This window comes from Macaca mulatta, chromosome 19 (genome assembly GCF_049350105.2).
Source record: "Macaca mulatta isolate MMU2019108-1 chromosome 19, T2T-MMU8v2.0, whole genome shotgun sequence".
Taxonomy (NCBI): domain Eukaryota; kingdom Metazoa; phylum Chordata; class Mammalia; order Primates; family Cercopithecidae; genus Macaca; species Macaca mulatta.
The window spans coordinates 66,637,772-66,658,151 of NC_133424.1; the positions used below are offsets into that span (position 1 = coordinate 66,637,772).

General features: G+C 49.9%; 1 protein-coding gene and 1 long non-coding RNA gene across 10 annotated transcripts; one reads left to right on the plus strand and one right to left on the minus strand.

The window, feature by feature from the left end:
- Positions 1 to 4,007: 4,007 nt before the first annotated feature.
- LOC106996396 (uncharacterized) lies at positions 4,008 to 12,836 on the plus strand. 3 transcript variants are annotated; one of them, XR_013410262.1, is made up of 4 exons: positions 4,008 to 5,308; positions 7,588 to 7,691; positions 10,852 to 10,924; positions 11,352 to 12,836. It is a non-coding gene; the product is annotated as an uncharacterized LOC106996396 (long non-coding RNA). The 3 variants fall into 3 exon arrangements; XR_001442628.3 differs by lacking the exon at positions 10,852 to 10,924; XR_013410261.1 differs by lacking the exons at positions 7,588 to 7,691; positions 10,852 to 10,924 and adding an exon at positions 6,408 to 6,561 and having other exon boundaries at positions 4,008 to 4,185.
- Positions 12,837 to 13,004: 168 nt separating this feature from the next.
- LOC695197 (leukocyte immunoglobulin-like receptor subfamily A member 4) lies at positions 13,005 to 19,561 on the minus strand. Of its 7 annotated transcripts, XM_028839304.2 has the most exons (8): positions 19,461 to 19,561; positions 19,270 to 19,305; positions 18,800 to 19,084; positions 18,340 to 18,639; positions 17,485 to 17,781; positions 16,945 to 17,247; positions 13,732 to 13,782; positions 13,005 to 13,582 (listed from the first exon to the last, which is right to left on the minus strand). In XM_028839304.2, the coding sequence occupies exons 1-8, from the start codon at positions 19,492 to 19,494 to the stop codon at positions 13,389 to 13,391; spliced, it is 1,500 nt and encodes a 499-aa protein (XP_028695137.2). In that variant the 5' UTR covers positions 19,495 to 19,561; the 3' UTR covers positions 13,005 to 13,388. The 7 variants fall into 7 exon arrangements, with proteins under 7 accessions (XP_028695137.2, XP_028695138.2, XP_077837776.1 ...); XM_028839305.2 differs by lacking the exon at positions 19,270 to 19,305; XM_077981650.1 differs by lacking the exon at positions 19,270 to 19,305 and having other exon boundaries at positions 18,800 to 19,108.
- Positions 19,562 to 20,380: the final 819 nt, after the last annotated feature.

Sequence of the window (20,380 nt, forward strand, 5' to 3'; positions counted from 1 at the left end):
TTAACTTTAGGTCCCAATGGATCTGAAATACGTGCAAAAGTCTGTGGAATATCAAAACATTTAAAAATCTGATAACTGTCAGCATTGCATTTGGACCCCAGCACATTGATAGTCCCTGGTTATTCTTGCTCCCTAAGCCTTGAACACTCAGTCTCTCTTTTTGTAAAAAGATTTCTAATTCTTCAAATAGGATATAGAGTTTACCTTCTTCACACTAATCCCAGAAATGTTCTGTGAACGTAAGATTATCCGTGCACTAAAGTGCACCCTGCTCCCAGAAAGGAGATCCAAGTATAGGATTTTGCACTTACCAGGTTTCCACAGACGTACATCCGTCTCCAACCAAAGCACAACGTGCTATCGCAGATCCTTTCGAATGTCCTAGGTAGCTGTTGCCATCAGAAAACAGATGTGTAAACAGGGGCCAAGGGCTAAATACACTCATACTCCTTGTACAAGCAGGAGAGTGAAGGTTGGGAAGTTTGGCGTGTTCAGAGCATGTTTCAGACGGGGCTACAACAGAGAAGGTAAACAAGAGATGCCAGATAGCCCTGGAAGCAGAAGTTTAGGATGATTCTACATTTAAGGAACTCTCAGAAAATACTTGTACTTCATTTTTTTTTGTTCTATTTTTGACCCTCGAGGGAAAAAGAGAATTGTATGCCCATTCCATATTATTATTTTATGACCGGCATTCTATGTCTCTAAGAATATGGCTCTCTACGTACACAGAAAATCCGCTTACCAAATGCCATTTCTCACTGGGAAAGTAACTGCCAGGGATTCAGTCTGAGCATGTGGGCAGAAGGGGACATCTTATCTCTGAGATAAAGTTTGGGACACCATGAGGTCATTTTCTTGCTGACAGGTAATTATCATATTACCTACAAGTGTAGTGACAGTGTGTGCATGGGGATTTGAGATGATCTCAGAAAAATACCTGTGAGACGTTCAAATCACTGAGCGCTAATATCAGCTCTAAGTTTAGGTCAACTGAGAAGAGAACAAGAGAGAGAGACAGAGACAGATAGAGACATTGATACAGAACAGAGAAAGAAATAATGAAACAGACAGGAGAAGGGAACACATAGATATAGAGACAGAGAGAAGCAAATACAGAGTTGGGGGAGAAATAATCAGGGGGAAACGCATGTGAGATGTTTGGAGAAATCAGAAATGTTTTGTGTCAGACGGAGGGTATCAGCTACTTCTGAGAATCCAAGGGGAAGGAGATGGAGAGGTTCTTGAAGAGATCTCAGCCCAGCCTCTCCCCCTGGGCTCTGCATTGTTATAGTTCCCTATGTCTCTCAACATGACTTTTATGGAGTTCCTCAATCAACCCTCCCTCGGCTGCGTCCTCACTAAGTTATTTCAGCCTTCTTGTGTTCTTTGAATTTAAATTTTGCTCCGGAGTCATTTTTTGACAAGAGTTTTGCTGTACCTCAGAGTTCAGGATCTGCAAGAAAAATCATCTTCTGCAACAGAAATAACTGATCCTTCAACTACTCTCTGTTCAGTGTACAACACGGACCACATGACCTAATTCCTCCATAGATGTGTCTTTCCGCTTATTCACCAGCTGAAGACCCAAGCTCCACGGATGAGGAAGCTCAGGGGCTCCTGAATATCAGGAATCCAAAGAGTGAAGGCCTGGGGCTGCCTCTCCTTCACTCCAGCTCAGCCAGTTCACCTAGGGTTTCTTCTTCCATTTAGTCTCTCATTAACTAATTCTTCATATAGGCAAGGACACCTAACATGTGACGTACACACATGCACATGTACAAATGTATATATTCTAAATGGTGGTGGTGTACTCTCATCAATGCACCAAGATGGAACAGTCTCTCGTTGTCTGAGATAATACCTGGAGTTCTTTTTTTGCTTTTTTTTTTTTTTTCTGAGACGAAATCTCACTCTGTTGCCGAGGCTGGAGTACAGTAGCGCGATCTCGGCTCACTGCAACCTCCACCTCCCAGGTTCATGCCATTCTCCTGCCTCAGCCTCCCGAGTAGCTGGGACTACAGGCGCCTGCCACCACACCCGGCTAATTTTTGTTATTGTTGTACTTTTAGTAGAGACAAGGTTTCACCGTGTTAGCCAGGATGGTCTTGATCTCCTGACCGCGTGATCCACCTGCCTCGGCCTCCCAAAGTGCTGGGATTACAGGCATAAGCCACACGCCCGGCCTATTTCTGCTTGTATGAAGTGTGAATGTAGGTGGGAAGATGAATAACAAGCAGGTAAAGACCCACACTACGTCAAACATACTAAGCACATGGACAAGTATACATATGTAGATAAAAACACAAATACATTCAGATGCAACTTACATAATCATTTATAGATACATCTATATAATACTTTAGATTTTTAATATGTAGTTATATATTAATATTTGACATGAGAAATATTGCCATGCAATTTAGAAATAAAGTGAAATTTCAACTTTCTTGTGAGTTATATATATTTTATTAATAAATTAGAGGGGATCAATTGAAAATAATTGGAATTAAGAAATTCTGTAGTAAGTGGTATAAAATAAAATAAATGTACTCAAACCATTTACTGTATCATGTGTACCTAGCTTTTATTTATAAGGAATCAAAGGCCTCATTTACAGATTATTAAAGTGATTGAATAATTGCTTACATTGAAATAAATATATAAAAGTCATAAATAAAATTTCAAGACACTTCTTAAGTTCATCAATAAACCTCAATTTTAAAAGTTTAGGATAGGAAAACTTAACGTAAATAAGAAACTATTTTCTAAAGCAAATATATAAATGAAATCAAGTCCCAAATTAAAATGATAAGTTTATATATTCATGTATTGCTTTAAATGTTTCAGAAGAACAGAGAGGAACAATAGACAAGTGTGCACAGAAAAGGCAGGGTAGAAATGAATGACACACAAGCCGTGCTGTGACTAATTTCCTAACTCATCCAGGGAGCAGGTGCACAGCCCCTCCTTAGTCTCAGGAGTTCCCTGAGCACAGAGGTCTCCAGGTGAGCACAGGAGCGACCGTGTGAGCGGCACCCACAGCTGGGGTGCTTCTCTCTAAAGGAGCAGATCTTTGGTGGACTCCAGCCTCATCACAGTCAGATCCCACCGAGGCCTGAGCAGCCTCCTTTCCTGTCCTCAGAGGACTCAGGGACCCTGCAGGTGTGGTTGAGGGGTCACCCTCAGGAGCTCTTGGAAATGAGAAATAAGAGCTGCCAAGGGAGCGTCCGTCTTTCCTCTCCAACTTGCCTGCCTCTCTTCCTCCTCCATCAGCCCCAGCATCTTCCCCGTGTCCAAGTCAGGCTGGACCCCAACTCCTCCTGACCCAGCCTGTGCTCCTTCCTCTACTCATCACCCATCTTGCAGGACAGGGTCGGGGCCTGGGAGTCATGCATAGCTGTGCTGGGTGTTGCTTTTAGTAGAAAATCTGAACCACTTTGTGTGATACATGAGAGAGGGGAGATTCTAAACCAGTGGGGTTTTTACAAATCTTTGCTTTCTCCTAATATTGTGGCTTCATCTCACGAATCTCAGACCCCAGCACTGATGGATACAATTACACGTACCTGCGGCTGCCTCTCCTGGCTTTGTAACCCTTGCAACACATAGTTATTGGTAGAAGCCGACCAGGCCCAGGGAGGGTTGGAGACTGGGGCAGGTCTAGGATGAGCCACAACCCAGATGCCGCAGGAGGTCAGAAATGAAAGGGCTTTGGGGGTCACTTCCAGGCAGCTCCTTCTTATTCGGATGGGAAAACCCAGGGTGGGAGGGGAAAAAGCTTTCTCAGAAGTTCTGAGGTAGGATGTGGGACTTTGGAGGCGGGGACTCAGACGCCACCCCAGATTGACACCTAGTTAATATAGGGCGGGAGGAGGGGTAGAAGCCGCTGTTCTTAAGACACGCCCACCAGCGTGGCATCTCAGTTTACCATTGCCATGGCAACGCCCGGAAGTTACCGCCCTTTCCCAAGGCGAAGACCCACTGACCGGAAGTTACCACCCTTTCCTAGGAATTTCTGCATACGTGCCCTTTAATTTGCCTATAATTAAAAGCAGGTACAAGAGTGACTGCAGCTGTGTTTCTAGGCTGCTGATCTGGGCACCCTGCCTGCGGGGCAGCCCTGCTACCTGAGGCGGAGTACCTCTGCTGCTGCTGCTGCTGTGCATGGCCGCTTGACGAGAGGTTGGCGTAACCCTTAAGGGGTTAGGTAACACTAGCTCACCCTTAAATTTTGTTTTATTTTATTTATTTATTATTTATTTATTTTTTTTGAGACGGAGTTTGGGTGTGTTGCCCAGGCTGAAGTGCAATGGCGCCATCTCGGCTCACTGCAACCTCCGCCTCAAGCTCCTAAGTGGCTGGGATTACAGGCGCCCACCACCACGCCCTGCTAATTTTTGTAGTTTTGTTTTTGTTTTTGTTTTTGTTTTTAATTTCTATTTATTTTTTTTTTTTTGAGACGGAGTCTCACGCTGTTGCCCAGGCTGGAGTGCTGTGGCGCGATCTCGGCTCACTGCAAGCTCCGCCTCCTGGGTTCCCGCCATTCTCCTGCCTCAGCCTCCTGAGTAGCTGGGACTACAGGCGCCCGCCACCGCGACCGGCTAATTTTTTGTATTTTTAGTAGAGACGGGGTTTCACCGTGGTCTCGATCTCCTGACCTTGTGATCCGCCCGCCTCGGCCTCCCAAAGTGCTGGGATTACAGGCTTGAGCCACCGCGCCTGGCCTTTTGTAGTTTTTTAGTAGAGAGGGGGTTTTACCGTGTTGGCCAGGCTGGTCTCGGACTCCTGACCTCAAGTGATCCACCCACCTGAGCCTCCCACAGTGCTGGGATGACAGGTGTGAGCCACCGCGCCCGGCCTAAATTCTTTCTTAGGCAAAGCCAAGAACTGTCCTGGGCTATGCCCCAATCTGGGAGCTCACCTTGCCCGCATCGTCTAGTGACCAGGAAAGGATGATGAGGACAGCGAGTGAGAGGCAGAGACTTTCAGCCGAGGCAGGGACAATTAGCAGAGAGGTGAGATGGTGGACAGCAGAGATGGTGACAGTCAGCGATCCAAGGAGGGGTGGCAATGGGTGAGAGACACGGAGAGGTGGCACTGGGCAAGACAGCGAGAGGTTGCTGAGACAGGTGGAGAGGCAGCGAGGACAGGGCAGTCTGTGATCAGGGCTCCAAGAGCGGTCACACTGAGGCCGTAACGATAAACAGCTGCTAATGCTGCAGAGCTGTCATACCAACCAGAGGCTTTGCCCTTGGCGCCTTCATCTTTCCCTGGCTGGTGGTGGAGCTCAGCGACGGGCAAGCAGGTGAGACCCCCGCTCCAACCGGCAGGCCCATGGGTTACCAGTCCCCGCACTGGACCCCTGGGTGACAGCTGAGCCCACCCAAGCGGGGGGATCCTGCAGAGACCTTCACCTGGGCCCCATGTGGAAATGTTATTTAGGCTCTTGGGGATGGAGAAGTATCCCCTTTGCCTCCCCGCTAATATCTGGTGAGCTATATGGGTAATGCGTGCCCTAGACACCTAAACCTCACCAGAACACAATGCATCCATGTAAGGAACCTGCGTGTGTAGCACCTGAATCTAAAAAAATAGCGTAACATTAAAACAACAACAACAGCATCCAAAAGCCGGGTGAGGTGGCTCATGCCTGTAATCCTTGAAGAGATATTTAATTTGATGGAAAATTTTATAATTCTCTAAAATGTAGATATTGTCTAAATAATTTAAATTAGATTTATCAAAGCAAGAACTGTCTTTATTTTGAAAAATATTGCATTTATTTATTCAAACAATGAAGAAGTTAGTGGATTACAATGTGATTTAACTGGTACTAAAATTTGGGAACTATTAGAATGCTGGTAAAGTACAGATTAGTTAAAAGAAATAGGTGCTTTAGAAAATCAAGGTAATTTCTGAAAGAATATATAATAATCAGTAACAGTTTGGTTCCAGAGTTATAAAGAATGGGGAGAAAAGTGGGAGAGCAAGGAAAGAACACTAAGTTATGCACACAAACAGGTTCAAACTTCTTAGGAAGGAAATGTTTTGTCACAACAAATAGCATAAATTTAGCAAATTTGTATTAGAGACCAATAAATAAATCCAAAAAAGAAGAGGGGAGTGGTCTATGGAACCAGAGAAGAATCTTACAGATGAATTTATATTATACTAAATAAATGTAGAAGGGGAATAATAAAAGAGAGATTCACAAGAAAATATCTGTGAATTTTAGATCAGCTGGGATTATAGATTCCATGCGCCCTTAAAAAACAAGAATTCATGAAAAAGAAAAGACCTTCTCCTTTTCTTTATCAAAGTGATCTTGATGGAGGCACAATTAGAGAATAAATGAGGCATATTTTACTTCCTGGGAGAGTAACAGGAAAATTCCCATCCCACAGCTCTTACGACTTAGATCTTAGCAGTCAGAACAGAACAAGCTTTCACTGCTGATGAACCAAGTGCAATGACAACTCTGAGAAGCTTTAGCTCTACATCATGATGGATTGGGAGCAGGTGCAAAGCCTGTGGGCTATCAAAGCACTTTGACCTCTGGTAAGAGTCAGAGTCATATTTAGACTTTAAAATACTTATATTCTCTAATTATTTCTACTCCCTAATCCTTAAAAATGTAGCCACTTAATATCAAAAAGATATTTTTATTTCTCTGGATGGAAGAGAGAGTTTCCATTCTTCACGCTTAATCCAGAAATTCTCTATAGACGTAAAATCATCGGTGGAAAAAAGTGCATACTGCTCCCCAGGACCTATCAAAAAAGTGATGAAGGTTCATGGTTTTGTACTCATCACAGAAAGTTTTCGGAAACTCACTGGCATCACCAACCAAAGCACAACATGCTGCCACCACAGATATTTCTAAATGTCCGAAGTAGCAGCTTCCGTTAGACAACAGGAGTGTAAGCAGGAGCCAAGAGTGAAACATGCTGTTCACCCTCTTACAAAGACTGTGAGGTTTGGTGTATTCGTCCAGAGAGACTTCAAATGCAGCTATGACAGAGAAGGTAGACAAGACATGTCAGGCATCCCTGGGGTGAGAAAGTTTGGGTGATTCTGTCTCAGAGAAAATATCCCTGCTTCTTGTTTTTTTTTTTGTTTTGTTTTTTGTTGTTGTTGTTCAGTTTTTACTCTGAGGGATAAAACGAATTATATGTCCACACCATATTTTTATGATAAACATTTCATTCCTCTAAGAATGAGCATCTGAACCTAAAAAATTAGGTCCACGGCCGGGCGCGGTGGCTCAAGCCTGTAATCCCAGCACTTTGGGAGGCCGAGTCGGGCGGATCACGAGGTCAGGAGATCGAGACCATCCTGGCGAACACCGTGAAACCCCGTCTCTACTAAAAAATACAAAAAACTAGCCGGGCGAGGTGGCGGGCGCCTGTAGTCCCAGCTACCGGGAGGCTGAGGCAGGAGAATGGCGTGAACCCGGGAGGCGGAGCTTGCAGTGAGCTGAGATCTGGCCACTGCACTCCAGCCTGGGTGACAGAGCGAGACTCCGTCTCAAAAAAAAAAAAAAAAAATTAGGTCCACTTACCAAATGCCATTTTTTTGCTGCAGAAGTAGCTGCTGCCATCATCACAGTCTGTGCGTCTGTCCAAAAGGGGCATCTTATCCCAGAGATAAAGTTTTGGGACACCATGAGGTCATCTCCTTGCTGGCAGGTAATTACCATTTTATCTGTAGGTACAGTGACAGCGTTCACATGGGGATTTGAGGTGATCTCAGAAAAACACTTGTGAAATGTTTAAATTACCGTAAGTTACTAATAGCTATTAGTTGTGATCAATTGGAGTTAGTTTGGCAGAATATGAAAATCTTAGTTGTAATTTCTTTCTTTTTTTTTTTTTTTTGTTTTGAGACAGATTCTCATTCTGTCGCCCAGGCTGGAGTGCAGTGGAGTGATCTCAGCTCACTGCAACCTCCACCTCCTGGATTCAAGTGATTCTTCTGCCTCAGCTTCCTGAGTAGCTGGGACTACAGGCACGTGCCACCATGCCCGGCTATTTTTTTTTTTTTTTGTATTTATAGTAGAGATGGGGATTCACCACATTGGCCAGGCTGGTCTCAAACTCTTGACCTCGTGATCCACCTGCCTCGGCCTCCCAAAGTGTGATCCTCCTGCCTCGGCCTCCCAAAGTGCTGGGATTAGAGGCATAAGCCACCGCCCCCGGCCATGTAATTACTTTTTTAAGGACACTGAAAATAGGCCTCCAATCTCTTCTGGCTTCTAAGATTTCTATTGAGAAGTCTGCTTCTCACCTGATGGGGCTCCTCTTGTAGGTGACCTGTCCTTTTTTTCTAGCTGCCTTTAGGTCTTTTTTGTTTGCATTTACACTGATAAATCTGAGGACTGTGTACCTTGGGGATGGTCATCTTATATATAGTATCTGGCTGGACGTCTCTGTGTTTCTTGGATTTGTGTGTCAAACTCTAGCGAGTTTAGGAAAATATTCATGGACTATATCCTCAAATATATTTTCCAAGTTGCTTATTCTCTCTCCTCTTTCAGGAATGCTGACAAGTCATATATTTGGTCTCTTTAGATAATGTATTTCTCAGAGATTTTGTTCATTTTTAAAAGTATTTTTTCTTTATATTTGACTGATTTGATTCAAACAAGTCTTCAAGCTTTGACATTCTTTTCCTCAGCTTGGTCTATTCTGCTGTTAATGCTTCTCCACATATTATGAAATTCGCGTCGTGAATTTTTCAACTCAAGTAGTTCAGTTTGGGTCTTTCTTAAAATTTAATCGTTCATGTCATTAATCATGTTACTGGATTGCTTGGGTTCCTTGGATTGAGTTTCAACTTTGTTCTTGATTTGAATGACCTTCCTTGCGATCCAGATTCCAAATTCTACGTTTGTCATTTGAGACAATTCATACTGATTAAGGACAATTTCTGGGGAGTTCGTGGGCTGGTTTGGAGATACTAGGAGTCATTTCCCTGATTTTTTTCTCATCGGGGAGGGTTGCTATTCCTTTCATTGCAAGGGTATAAGTTGAGTATAGTCTGTTGGCTTTATTTCTGGAAGTTTTCAGACAACTAAGGCATTGATGAATTCTTGCTCTTGGTTTCTTCCAGGCGGTAGAATTGAGTAGTGATTCTTGGTGTTGTCGTTTGGCTGCGATCCAGTAGACGGCGCTTGAGAGCAACAGGCAACAGACAGGCTCGCACTCCACTACGTGGTGCCTTTGCTGACCTTTGTTCTCGACCTTGATACTTTTGAAAAGGTCAGAGCCGTTTTTTTTGTTTTTGTTTTCTGAGACAGGGTCTCACTTTGTCCCCCAGGCTGCAGTGCAGTGGCACGATCTTGGATCACTGCAGCCTCAACCTTCCCAGGCTCAGGTGGGTGACCCCCCCACCTCAGCCCCTGAAGTAGCTGGGACTCTAGGCGTGCGCCACCACACTCCGCTAATTTTTGTATTTTCAGTAGAGAGGACGTCTCACCATGTTGCCCAGGCTGGTCTCGAACTCCTGGGCTTAAGCAGTCCTCCCGCCTCGGCCTCCTCAAGTGCTGGGATTACAGGTGTGAACCACCGTGCTCTGATGTTTCTTCACGTGTAGCAGGACCAGCTGCGGACAAAACCCCTCAGACACTGAGACAGTGAAGGGAGTGGCTTTAATCAGCTGGGAGCCTCCGCAGGCTAGCGTCTTAAAATCGGAGCTCGTCAGGTGCTCAACTTCTGTCCCTTTGAAAGGCTCACGACTCTAAGGGAGTCTGCGTGAGAAGGTCGTGATCTGATTGACCAAGCCAGGGGGTACGTGACAGGGGCTGCGAGCAGAGCACCGGTGGTCAGAGTGAAACAGAACAGCACGGGAGGTTTCACAATGTCCTTCCAGACAATGTCTGGAATGTACAGATAACAACAGTTGCTAGGTCAGGGGTCGAATTTTAACTGCCAGGCTTAGGTCAGGCAGGCCCAGGCCTGGTTTCGGGTCTGGTTCCTAGGCGCCGGGCTACCTGCCTTTAGTTTAGTTTTTAGTCAAATACATCCCTTGTCCTCCTCTGGCTCTGCAGATCTCACCGTCACTTACACTCTACGTCTCTGGCCCCAGAAGCCCTTGTTCCCCTCATTCCACCCTCACACTTGGGGCTTGCCTGGGAGTGAGATGCACAGCAACCTGTCTGATGCCTCAAAGAACGTTTGGGGTTAAGACAGGACTTCCTCACCTAAGAACAGGAGCCTCAGGGAGTCGCTGGGGTCCGACCACACCTGAAGGGTGTTCCTGCTCTTGCCATAGCATCTGAACACCCACCTGCGGCTGAGGGTCATGGGGCCCACAGGGAACAGGGCTTGGGACTGTCCACTAGGGTGTTGCTGAGAGTCTAGGGTGCAGGGGAGACTGAGTTCTCCTTCCTCAGTCAGAATGAATCTGTCCAGTTGCAGCCGTGAGCCACACTGGAGGGTCCTCTCTTAAAGTCACAACAGGCTCGGGGGGCTGAGAAGGTAGATTGGCTGTAGAATCCTAGGAGAGAAGGAGGCAGTGTGATCTCTGAGGCTCAAGCCTCCCACCTTATCCCTTAGGGCTGGGCTGTGAGAGAGAGACGCCCCTGAGAGCAGACCCCTTTCCTGAGGGCAGAGCCTGGGGCTGGGACCCCAAGGTGTCCTCCCACCTGTCACCACCAGCTCCAGGGGGTCAGTGAGCTCTGACAAATCACTGGGGCTGAAATAGTGACAGTAATGTCATCCTACATATTCATTTGTTATGGACGTGATAGGAGAACTCAGCCTGTCTCCAGGCTGCACTGGGCTCTGTCTGTCCCAGGGCACTGGGCTTCCCTCTTTTTTTTTTTTTTTTTTTTTTTATGTTTTGTAGATGGAGTCTCGCCTTGTCGCCAGGCTGGAGTGCAGTGGCACAATCTCGGCTCAGTGAAACTTCCGCCTCCCAGGTTCAAGCGATTCTCCTGCCTCAGCCTCCCAAGTAGTTGGGACTACAGGCGCCCGCCACCACGCCCAGCTAATTTTTGTATTTTTAGTAGAGACGGGGTTTCACCATGTTGGCCAGGCTGGTCTCGATCTCTTGACCTCATGATCCGCCCGCTTTGGCCTCTCAAAGTGCTGGGATTACAGGCGTGAGCCACCGCACCCGGCCCTGGGCTTCCCTCTTTATCCAGTCGGTACTCCTGGGCCTCCAGGTTCCCCTGACACCAGACACACAGGCCTCTCCCAGGTGATCACAGAGCCTGTCTCAGCCCATGGGGAGGGTTTGGGGAAGGAATGGTTCCTGAAATGGAACCAGAGACTGGATCCCAAGATCTCTTTCACTCCCGGTCCTCCAGCTTAGTCCAAAACCCCTCTCTGTTTTATCACCCTCAGCCCAGAACGACTGTGCCCCCCCAACCCTGAGAGCCCAGGGGCTGGAGTAAGAGAGAGGCTCGTGGAGAACCTGGTAGCCCCTTCTCCCTCCATCACTGACTGAGGCAGAGAAGCACGAACATCGTGATGCCTGCTCTGGGGGCTCCAGCTGTGGGAGAGGAGACCACAGGGCCCTCCAAGACAGACAGATACACGGATGTGGTCACTCAGAGCCTGCTGCTGCCCATCCAGGTCCCCACAGCTGTGGACCCACAGGAAGGGAAACTGCTTTTCTCTGGGTTTGGCTCTGGTTTTCCCTGGGTGGGGAGGGGGATGGCTTGGGAGGACCCCAGACCCTCTGGACACATGAGCCTCTGCTCCCCTCCCCTGCCCCAGGTCACCGTCACTGCTGCAGGTGGGAAAGGACAGGCCCCTATGGAATCGGGTCCTGGGAGGCTTCCCTGGGAGGTCTCCTTTCCCAGGAGGTCCCAGCTGGGAGTCAGAGCTGAAAGGAACTTTCCCACCCGCAGGCCTCTTGCCTTTACACCTGGAGAAACTGAGGCCCAGGCAGGGGAGGGGCCTGTCCATGTCACCATCACCAGAGGAGCCTCAAACTGATGACGGAACTCAGCCCTTCCTCCCCTGGACCTCGCCCACCTCCCACTCAAAGCCCTGCACTGACCCCATGGGGGTGAGGGGCTGGTCCTCATGGCCTGTTAGGTCAGGACAGGCAGGGGAGGGCTGGGACTGCCCTGCTCCCCACGTCAGCCAGGCTGCTCCTTCCCCAGGCTGGGCCCCAACATCTTGCTCTGCCTCGACCCCACCCCTCACCAGCCCAGCCTGAGCCCCTGGGAGCCTGTGGCCCCTCCTCTGGCTCTGGAGGGAAGCCGGTACTTGAGTCCTTGAGGGGAATGGGATCCTCTGGGAGACTCAGGACTGCCCTGCGGGAGGCCGCCCTCTCTCCGAGCCCAGAGGCCTCAATGACTCACCCGGTGTGGAGGAGGAGCCTGTGGGTTGGGGGCTGGGATCCCTGGAGGGTCCTGGGAATGGGCACAGAAAGGGACTGAGGAATTGGAGCTATCCTGCAGTCCCCACCTCCACTCAAAGCTCTCCCCTCCATCTGCCCGGTGGCCTCTCCAAGACCCTCCCTCTCCCCACCTAGCACCTTCTGGACTCCAGGTGAAGGAGACGAGGGAGAACCGCTGTTGGCCTCCTCTCCTCTGAGGGGCGAATTCCTCTGTGGCCGAGCCTCCCTCAGAGCCCCCTTCACTCCATCTCTGCCCAGAGCGCTCCTGGGGGCAGGGCCTGAGCCGAACCTTCGAACTTAGAGAGGGCAGGGTCAGGACCTTTCACCCAAGACCGTCAACCCAAGACCACCAGCTCCGACTGGGGTGTGACAGCAGGTCGGGGAAGGTGCAGTCATGTGAGAATCTTGAAGCTGCCCATGAAGGGAGTGTTTATACCACAGTCATCAACAAATTCCACAAATAAATGCTTTTTAGAAAACGTTTTTGTTGTCGTTCAGGAAGCCAGTCTATGGGCACAACAGCAGGCTTTTCCATCAGACACCTCTCTTTTGATTCCTAGTGACTGTATTTCTAGAGAAACAACAGATGGAGAGTGACAGGTGGTAGGGCATCACTTTGAACTTAAATTTTGCAAATGCAAATCTGATTTTTGCACATGGATTTAATTATCAAAAGCAAATTCCATATTATGAGCTGAAAAGATAGTCCCAGTAATACACATCAGAAAATGCACTAGCTAGAAATAAAGAAAGATGTATTACCTGAAAGTGGAGCAGAGCATGAGGTCACAGAGGAGTGGACCCAAACTCACCATAGGGGCAAAACCTTACATCATAGGGAAGAAAAAGGAAGGGAGGGGCAGTCAAGGAGAGTCAACAATGAGGAGGAAAGCACCACAGTTTAGTGGAGGAAGCATCTTCTACAGACACCCAGACACCTTCCTGCACCTGACCCATGCTGCTTCCCCTTGATATTCTCAGCAGACACTTCCCCAACTGCTGCCCCAGTCTTGCAGAACCTCCTGGGATCATCAGATCTGTTCCCAGGGCTCCACCACTCTGAAGGGTGCATTGTCTTCTCTGCTGTTCACCTCCTGGCTGCACCTTGTGGGGCTTCTCTGGCTCTGCTGAGCCTCAAATAACAGAATCCCAAGGAACACCAGGACCAAGCCAGCTATACCCATGCGGATGAGATTCTCCACTGTGTAATCCTGGAGGTGTGGGGCTAGGGATGGTGGACAAAGAGGTCACAGAGGTCAGGGCAGATCATGATTACCCAGGACCCCTGGATGTCCACCCAGGGTACCCACCTCCCCTTGACAGGACCTGACCCTCTGTGCCCAGCCCCATAACTGGGAGCATCTCCTCACTCACCAGTCTTGGAATCTGACTTATTTTGTGCTGGATTGAGGGTCTCAGTTGCTTCTAAAAATCAAAGAACAAGGATGTTGGCAAGAAGCTGAAGAGCCTCTCCCCCAGGCTCTGCTTTCTTATATTCCTCCATCTCTCATGGTGTGGCTTTATGTAGATCCTTAGTGAACACATTCTCTGCTCTAGCAGGCCTCCCCTGGTATGTCATTGGGGTTTTCAACCTCTCTCTGCTCTGGGAATTCAGATCTTGTGTCTGAGTCACTTTGGAACAACGTTTCCTTGAGCCCAAGAGCTCAGGACTAGTGAGAAGAATGATCTCCCAACTAGAAAGAATTGAGCTCTTGTGTGCTGTCTTGGATGTGCAATCTTGTGCAACAAGAACATAAAAACTAATTCCCCCAGAGACAGAAATTTCCATTTTTCAGTGGATGAGGACCCAGTCTCTGTGGATGAGGAGTTGGTCCTCGGTAGCTCTTGAAAGTCAGGAGTACAAGGACTGAAGGCTGCGATGGCCCCCGCTGCGTGCTGCCTCAGCCAGCTCCCCTGCGGTTTCATCATTCGTTTACTGTCTTGTTAACTAATTCTTCATACAGTTAGGAACACCAACAATGTGATATACTTAAATATGAAAATGTATTGTTTTCTAAATGATAATGACTGAGCGGGACAGAAAAACATCATTTCTGCTTTTTTGAAGTATGAACCTAGATTGGAAGGTGAAAGCAAATATTTAAAAACATACCCAAACTTGAAGTAAAATAAAAAATAAAAACAAATAAATATAAAAAAATGATGAAAAATATTAAGCATAGGAATGAATACTTGAATGTATGTTTGTGTCTATATATGTACATAGTACATATATTCATATAAAATATATGTGATTAACATGGCTTATAAAATACATGTGATTAACATGGTTTGCATTTGTGTCCCTTTGAAATCTCATGTTGAATTTTAATCCCCAGTGTCGGAGGAGAGGCCCAGTGGGAGGTAACTGGTTCGTGGGAGCCAACTTCCCCCTTGCTGCTCTCATGATAGTGAGTTTTCATGAGATCTTGTTATTTAAAAGTGGGCAACACCTCCCCGTTCTCTCTCTTCCTCCTATTCCAGCCTCAGAAGACGTTCCTGCTTTCCCTCCACCTTCCGCCATGATTGTGTTTCCTGAGGCCTCCCCAGCCATGCTTCCTGTATGGCCTGTGGAACCGTGAGTCAGTTAAACCTCTTTCCTTTATAAATTACCCAATCTCAGGTAGGTTTTTGTTTGTTTGTTTGTTTTTGAGACAGAGTCTTTGTCTGTCCCCCAGGCTGGAGAGCAATGGTGCGATCTCAGCTCACTGCAGCCTCTGCCTCCCAGGTTCCAGAGATTCTCCTGCCTCAGCCTCCTGGGTAGTTGGGATTACAGGCACCTGCCACCACGACCAGCTAATTTTTGTATTTTTAGTAGAGACAGGGTTTTGCCATGTTGGCCAGGCTGGTCTTTAACTCCTGACCTCAGGTGATCCGCCTGCCTTGGCCTCCCAAAGTGCTGGGATTACAGGCGTGAGCCATCGTGCCCAGCCTCAGGTAGTTCTTTTTTTTTTTTTTTTTTGAGGCGGAGTCTCGCTCTATCACCCAGGCTGGAGTGCCGTGGCGCAATCTCAGCTCACTGCAAGCTCCGCTTCCCAGGTTCACGCCATTCTGCTGCCTCAGCCTCCCAAGTAGCTGGGACTACAGGCACCCACCACCATACCCGGCTAATTTTTTCGTATGTTTAGTAGAGATGGGGTTTCACTGTGTTAACCAGGATGGTCTCCATCTCCTGACCTCATGATCCACCTGCCTCGGCCTCCCAAAGTGCTGGGATTACAGGCGTGAGCCACCGCACCCGGCCCATCAGGTAGTTCTTTATAGCAGTGTGAGAACTGATTAATACAATGATTGTAGATACATATGTATATGTGGCTTTAGATATTTGTCCTAAAAAATATAATGTAGGCCGGGCACGGTGGCTCAAGCCTGTAATCCCAGCACTTTGGTAGGCCGAGACGGGTGGATCACGAGGTCAGGAGATCGAGACCATCCTGGCTAACACGGTGAAACCCCGTCTCTACTAAAAAATACAAAAAACTAGCAGGGCGAGGTGGCGGGCGCCTGTAGTCCCAGCTACTCGGGAGGCTGAGGCAGGAGAATGGCGTGAACCGGGGAGGCGGAGCTTGCAGTGAGCTGAGATCCGGCCACTGTACTCCAGCCTGGGCGGCAGAGCGAGACTCCATCTCAAAAAAAAAAAAAAAAAAAATATATATATATAATTTAACTACATATATATTCATAGTTGAGGTGAGAAAGAGGGGCTTACAATTTGGAAATATAAAAGTGAAATTTCCAGTTTTTTATGGTTGATATAAACAGCCTCAGCGTCTTCCCCTTGTCCATGTCAGGCCTGGACCCCGGGACCCCAAATCCTGCTCAGATAGAGGAGGACAGACCTAGCTCCTCTGCCCATCATCGCTGCTCCCTCCTTCCTGCCTGGTCCTAGGACACCTCCCTCCCCTCTGACCACCACAGAGGGAACACCTGCCCCATCCTCGGGGCCCCAGGAAGCCACGTGGACTATGCCCCTTTTGTCCACTCTCCCCTCTGCTCCCTTTCCTGAATATTGGAGATAAGGTTGAGACGAGTCTAGAATATTATACTGGGTCAGAGTAACTGCGTTTTCATCTCCCATGGGGTCAGGACTTAGAGGTTGGGACACCCAGACGTTGATTCTGAGATGGAGACATCAGCAGCAGAGTGTGTGGGGCCTCCGTCTTCCACCCTCAGTCTAATCTCATCTCCTCCGAGGCTCACCCCCACCTCCTTCCAGTCCTCTCCACTCTTTACCCTACTGAGACTTCAGGGCTGGGAGCCCCGGGTGGGAAGTCCCCATCTATTTCCACACTCCCCTGGCTAGACCTTCCCCTGGGTGGGAGGTTCCTGTGTGTTTCCACCCTCCCGTGGGCTGGGCCCTCCGCTGTGCACCTTCCCCCTTCACGCTCCTGTTTTCTTAGTGTCCTGAGCTCTCTTGGGGGCAGGGCCTGCGCTGAGAGAGGCTCAGGGCTCAGAGAGGCTGGTGCTGATGGAGGAAGAAGAGGAGTGGGCAAGTGAGACAGACGGATGGACATTCCCTTGGAAGCTCTCCTTTTTCATTTCCAAGAACCTCTTTGAGCTCAGAGAGGACAGGGTCAGGGCCCTCACCTGAAACCACGAGCTCCAGGGGCTCACTGGAGTGAGACAGCAGGTAGGGGTCGGAGCTGCGTGAGCCGTAGCACCTGTAGGTCCCCGCGTGGGCCGAGGTCACGGGACTCATGGGGAATTCAGCCTGGTACTGCTGAGCTCTGTAAGTGGATCTTAGACGCAGCGGGGGATGGGCTGCCCCCTCCTTGGCCAGAAGGAAAGTGAACATCGGACCCCATGACTGACACAACAGGGTCACCTTCTCTCCTGAGGCCACCGTGGGGCCCAGCTGCACTGAGAGGGAGGGTCTGTCAGGGATCTGTCCTAGAGACAAGAAGGATGGGTGAAGGGTTGCCCCACCTCGTTCTGAGCTGAGCCACCCCCAGGCCTCTCTCTGGGACCCTCAGTCTGAGTCTCCCCTCCCCGCCCATCCCCTGTCTCTGTCTGTCTTTCCTTCCCTTGGGAACTCCCCGCCCCCATCCCGGCCATCACCACCTGGGCTCCCCCCGGCAGGGCCTGTGCAGAGCCTGGGTCCCTGACTGAACCCGCTGGGCTCCTCACCTGTGATCAGGATGTCCAGGGGGTCGCTGGGGGCCGACCACTTGGAGGAGACATTGTGTGCACCGTAGCATCTGTACTGGCCCCCGTGGGAGCCCCTCACAGGGTTCAGGGTGAAGCTGGCCTGGGAGAGCCCAGCCTGGGACTGCTGTCCAGGGCGCTGGGGGAGGCCATCGCCCCCCTCCTTGTACAGAGCGTATCTGATGTAGCCGACATCAGAGCCACACTGGAGGGTCAGGTTCTCTCCGGGGGCCACGACAGGGCCCTGCAGGGTCAGGAGGGAGGGCTTCCTAGACACACCTGGAGGGAAAGTCGAGTCGGGACTCGGAGGGGCTGGTTCCTCCCTCACCCCTTCCTTCTGGAGCCTTCCTCACTAGGGTTTCCAGTGTCCTTGTTTTTTTCTCATCCTGTATTTGTGTCCCCAGGACCCCCGTCTTCCCCTCATCTTTTCTTCTTTTTTTTTTTTTTTTATTTTTTTTGAGACGGAGTCTCGCTCTGTCGCCCAGGCTGGAGTGCAGTGGCCGGATCTCAGCTCACTGCAAGCTCCGCCTCCCGGGTTCACGCCATTCTCCTGCCTCAGCCTCCCGAGTAGCTGGGACTACAGGCGCCCACCACCTCGCCCGGCTAGTTTTTTGTATTTTTTAGTAGAGACGGGGTTTCACCGTGTTAGCCAGGATGGTCTCGATCTCCTGACCTCGTGATCCGCCCGTCTCGGCCTCCCAAAGTGCTGGGATTACAGGCTTGAGCCACCGCGCCCGGCCCATCTTTTCTTCTTCGTGGGCTAGCCTGAGGGTAAGGCTCCCAACAGCTCAGCCGCTGCCCTGACTTTGTGTAAAAGGAAAAGCTACGGCTTCTTACCTGACACCAGTAGCTGCAGGGGGTCACTGGGTTCCGACCACACATACGGGGTGTTGTTTTCATAGCCGTAGCATCTGAACGTACCCCTGTTGCTGAAGGTCAGGGGACCCACGGGGAACAGGGCCTGGAACTTTCCATGGTTGTGTTGGTGTGAGTCCAGGGTCCAGGAGAGCCTGTGGTCTCCTTCCTCGATCAGAGTGAACCTGCCCAGTCCCAGCCGTGAGGCACACCGGAGGGTCACGTTCACTCCGGAGGTCACCACAGGGCTCGGCAGGGCGGACAGGCTGGGTCTGCTGTAGGCTTTCAGGAGAGCAAAGGGCAGCTGTGTTTACGTGGGGCTCACACCTCCCACTTTATCCCGCAAGGCTGGGCTGTGAGAGGGGAGACCCCTTGAGAGCTGAGAGCTGACCCCCTTCCCGAGGGCAGAGCCTGGGGCTGGGACCCCTGAGTGTCCTCTCACCTGTCACCACCAGCTCCAGGGGGTCGCTGGGCTCTGACCAGCCTGCAGGGCTCTGATAGTAACAGTGGTATCGCCCTGCGTGTTCCCACATCATGGATGGGATGGAGAATTTGGCCTTGTTTTCAGACTCCAGTGTTTTTAACATGTGCCTCAACATTGAGTTTCCCTCTTTATCCAGACGGTACTCCTGGGCCTCCAGGGTGCCCTGACACCAGATGGTCACGGGCTTTTTCCAGATGATCACGGGACCTGGCTCGGCCCACAGGATGGGTTTGAGTAGGTTCTCTGGAAGGAAACCACAGGTTAGGTCTGAAGATGTCCCCAACCCTCAGATTCCGGCTCTCAGCCCCAGGACCCCCGTCATCCCCATCAGTCAGCCCAGAACTGCTGTCTCCACCCCCAGCTGCCCAGGGGTGGTCCCTTGTCCCCAGAGAGGAGGAGGGACCTAGGACAGCTGGGGACAGACTCACCTGCCTGCAGGCAGGTCCTGGGGCCCAGGTTCAGCCCTGGAAGAGAGTTCCCTGTGAGAGATTTGCCCCCAAAGCCTGAGCAGGTCTTCTTTTCCTTGAGCCCCTGGGGTGTCCTAATTGACCAGGGCCTGGCTATGGATTGGGGTCTCTCTCCTAGACTAGGGTCTCTCCTCCCCCTCTTAAGATCTCACCAAAGCAGAGCAGGGTTGTGAGAATGGGGGTCATGGCATCTCCTCCTCCTGGCCCTGGCTGTGCAGGCAGGTGTGAGCACGGTGCCCGTAGACAGACAGACACATGGTGTGTAGGCACACGGAGGCTGGGTCCTCCCCATCACGAGGTCATCCCATCAGCAGCCCCACAGAAAGAGGAACTGCCCCTCCCCAGGAGCCTGGCTCTCATTTCCCAGGGCTTGCTCTGAGGGTGAGCACCAGACTCTCTGGAGATATTTCAGACACAAATGGGGACTCACAAGGGGGTCATTAAGAAGGACGTTTTTGGCCAGGCGCGGTGGCTCAAGCCTGTAATCCCAGCACTTTGGGAGGCCAAGGAGGGCGGATCACGAGGTCAGGAGATCGAGACCATCCTGGCTAACACGGTGAAACCCCGTCTCTACTAAAAAATACAAAAAATTAGCCGGGCGAGGTGGCTGACGCCTGTAGTCCCAGCTACTCGGGAGGCTGAGGCAGGAGAATGGCGTGAATCCGGGAGGCAGAGCTTGCAGTGAGCTGAGATCCGGCCACTGCACTCCAGCCTCGGCGACAGAGCAAGACTCCATCTCAAAAAAAAAAAAAAAAAAAAAGAGGGACGTTTTTGGCTGGGTGTTGTGGCTCACACCTGTAATCCCAGCACTTTGGGAGGCCAAGGTGGGTGGACCACTTGAGGTCAGGAGTTCCAGACCAGCCTGGCCAACATGGCACAACCCCGTCTCTACTAAAAATACAAAAATGAGCCAGGCGTGGTGGCACAAGCCTGTAATCCTAGCTATTCAGGAGGCTGAGGCAGGAGAACCACTAGAACTCGGGAGGCAGAGGTGGCAGTGAGCCAAGATCACGCCATTGCACTCCAGCCTGGGCAACAAGAACAAAACTCCATCTCAAAAAAAAAAAAGGAC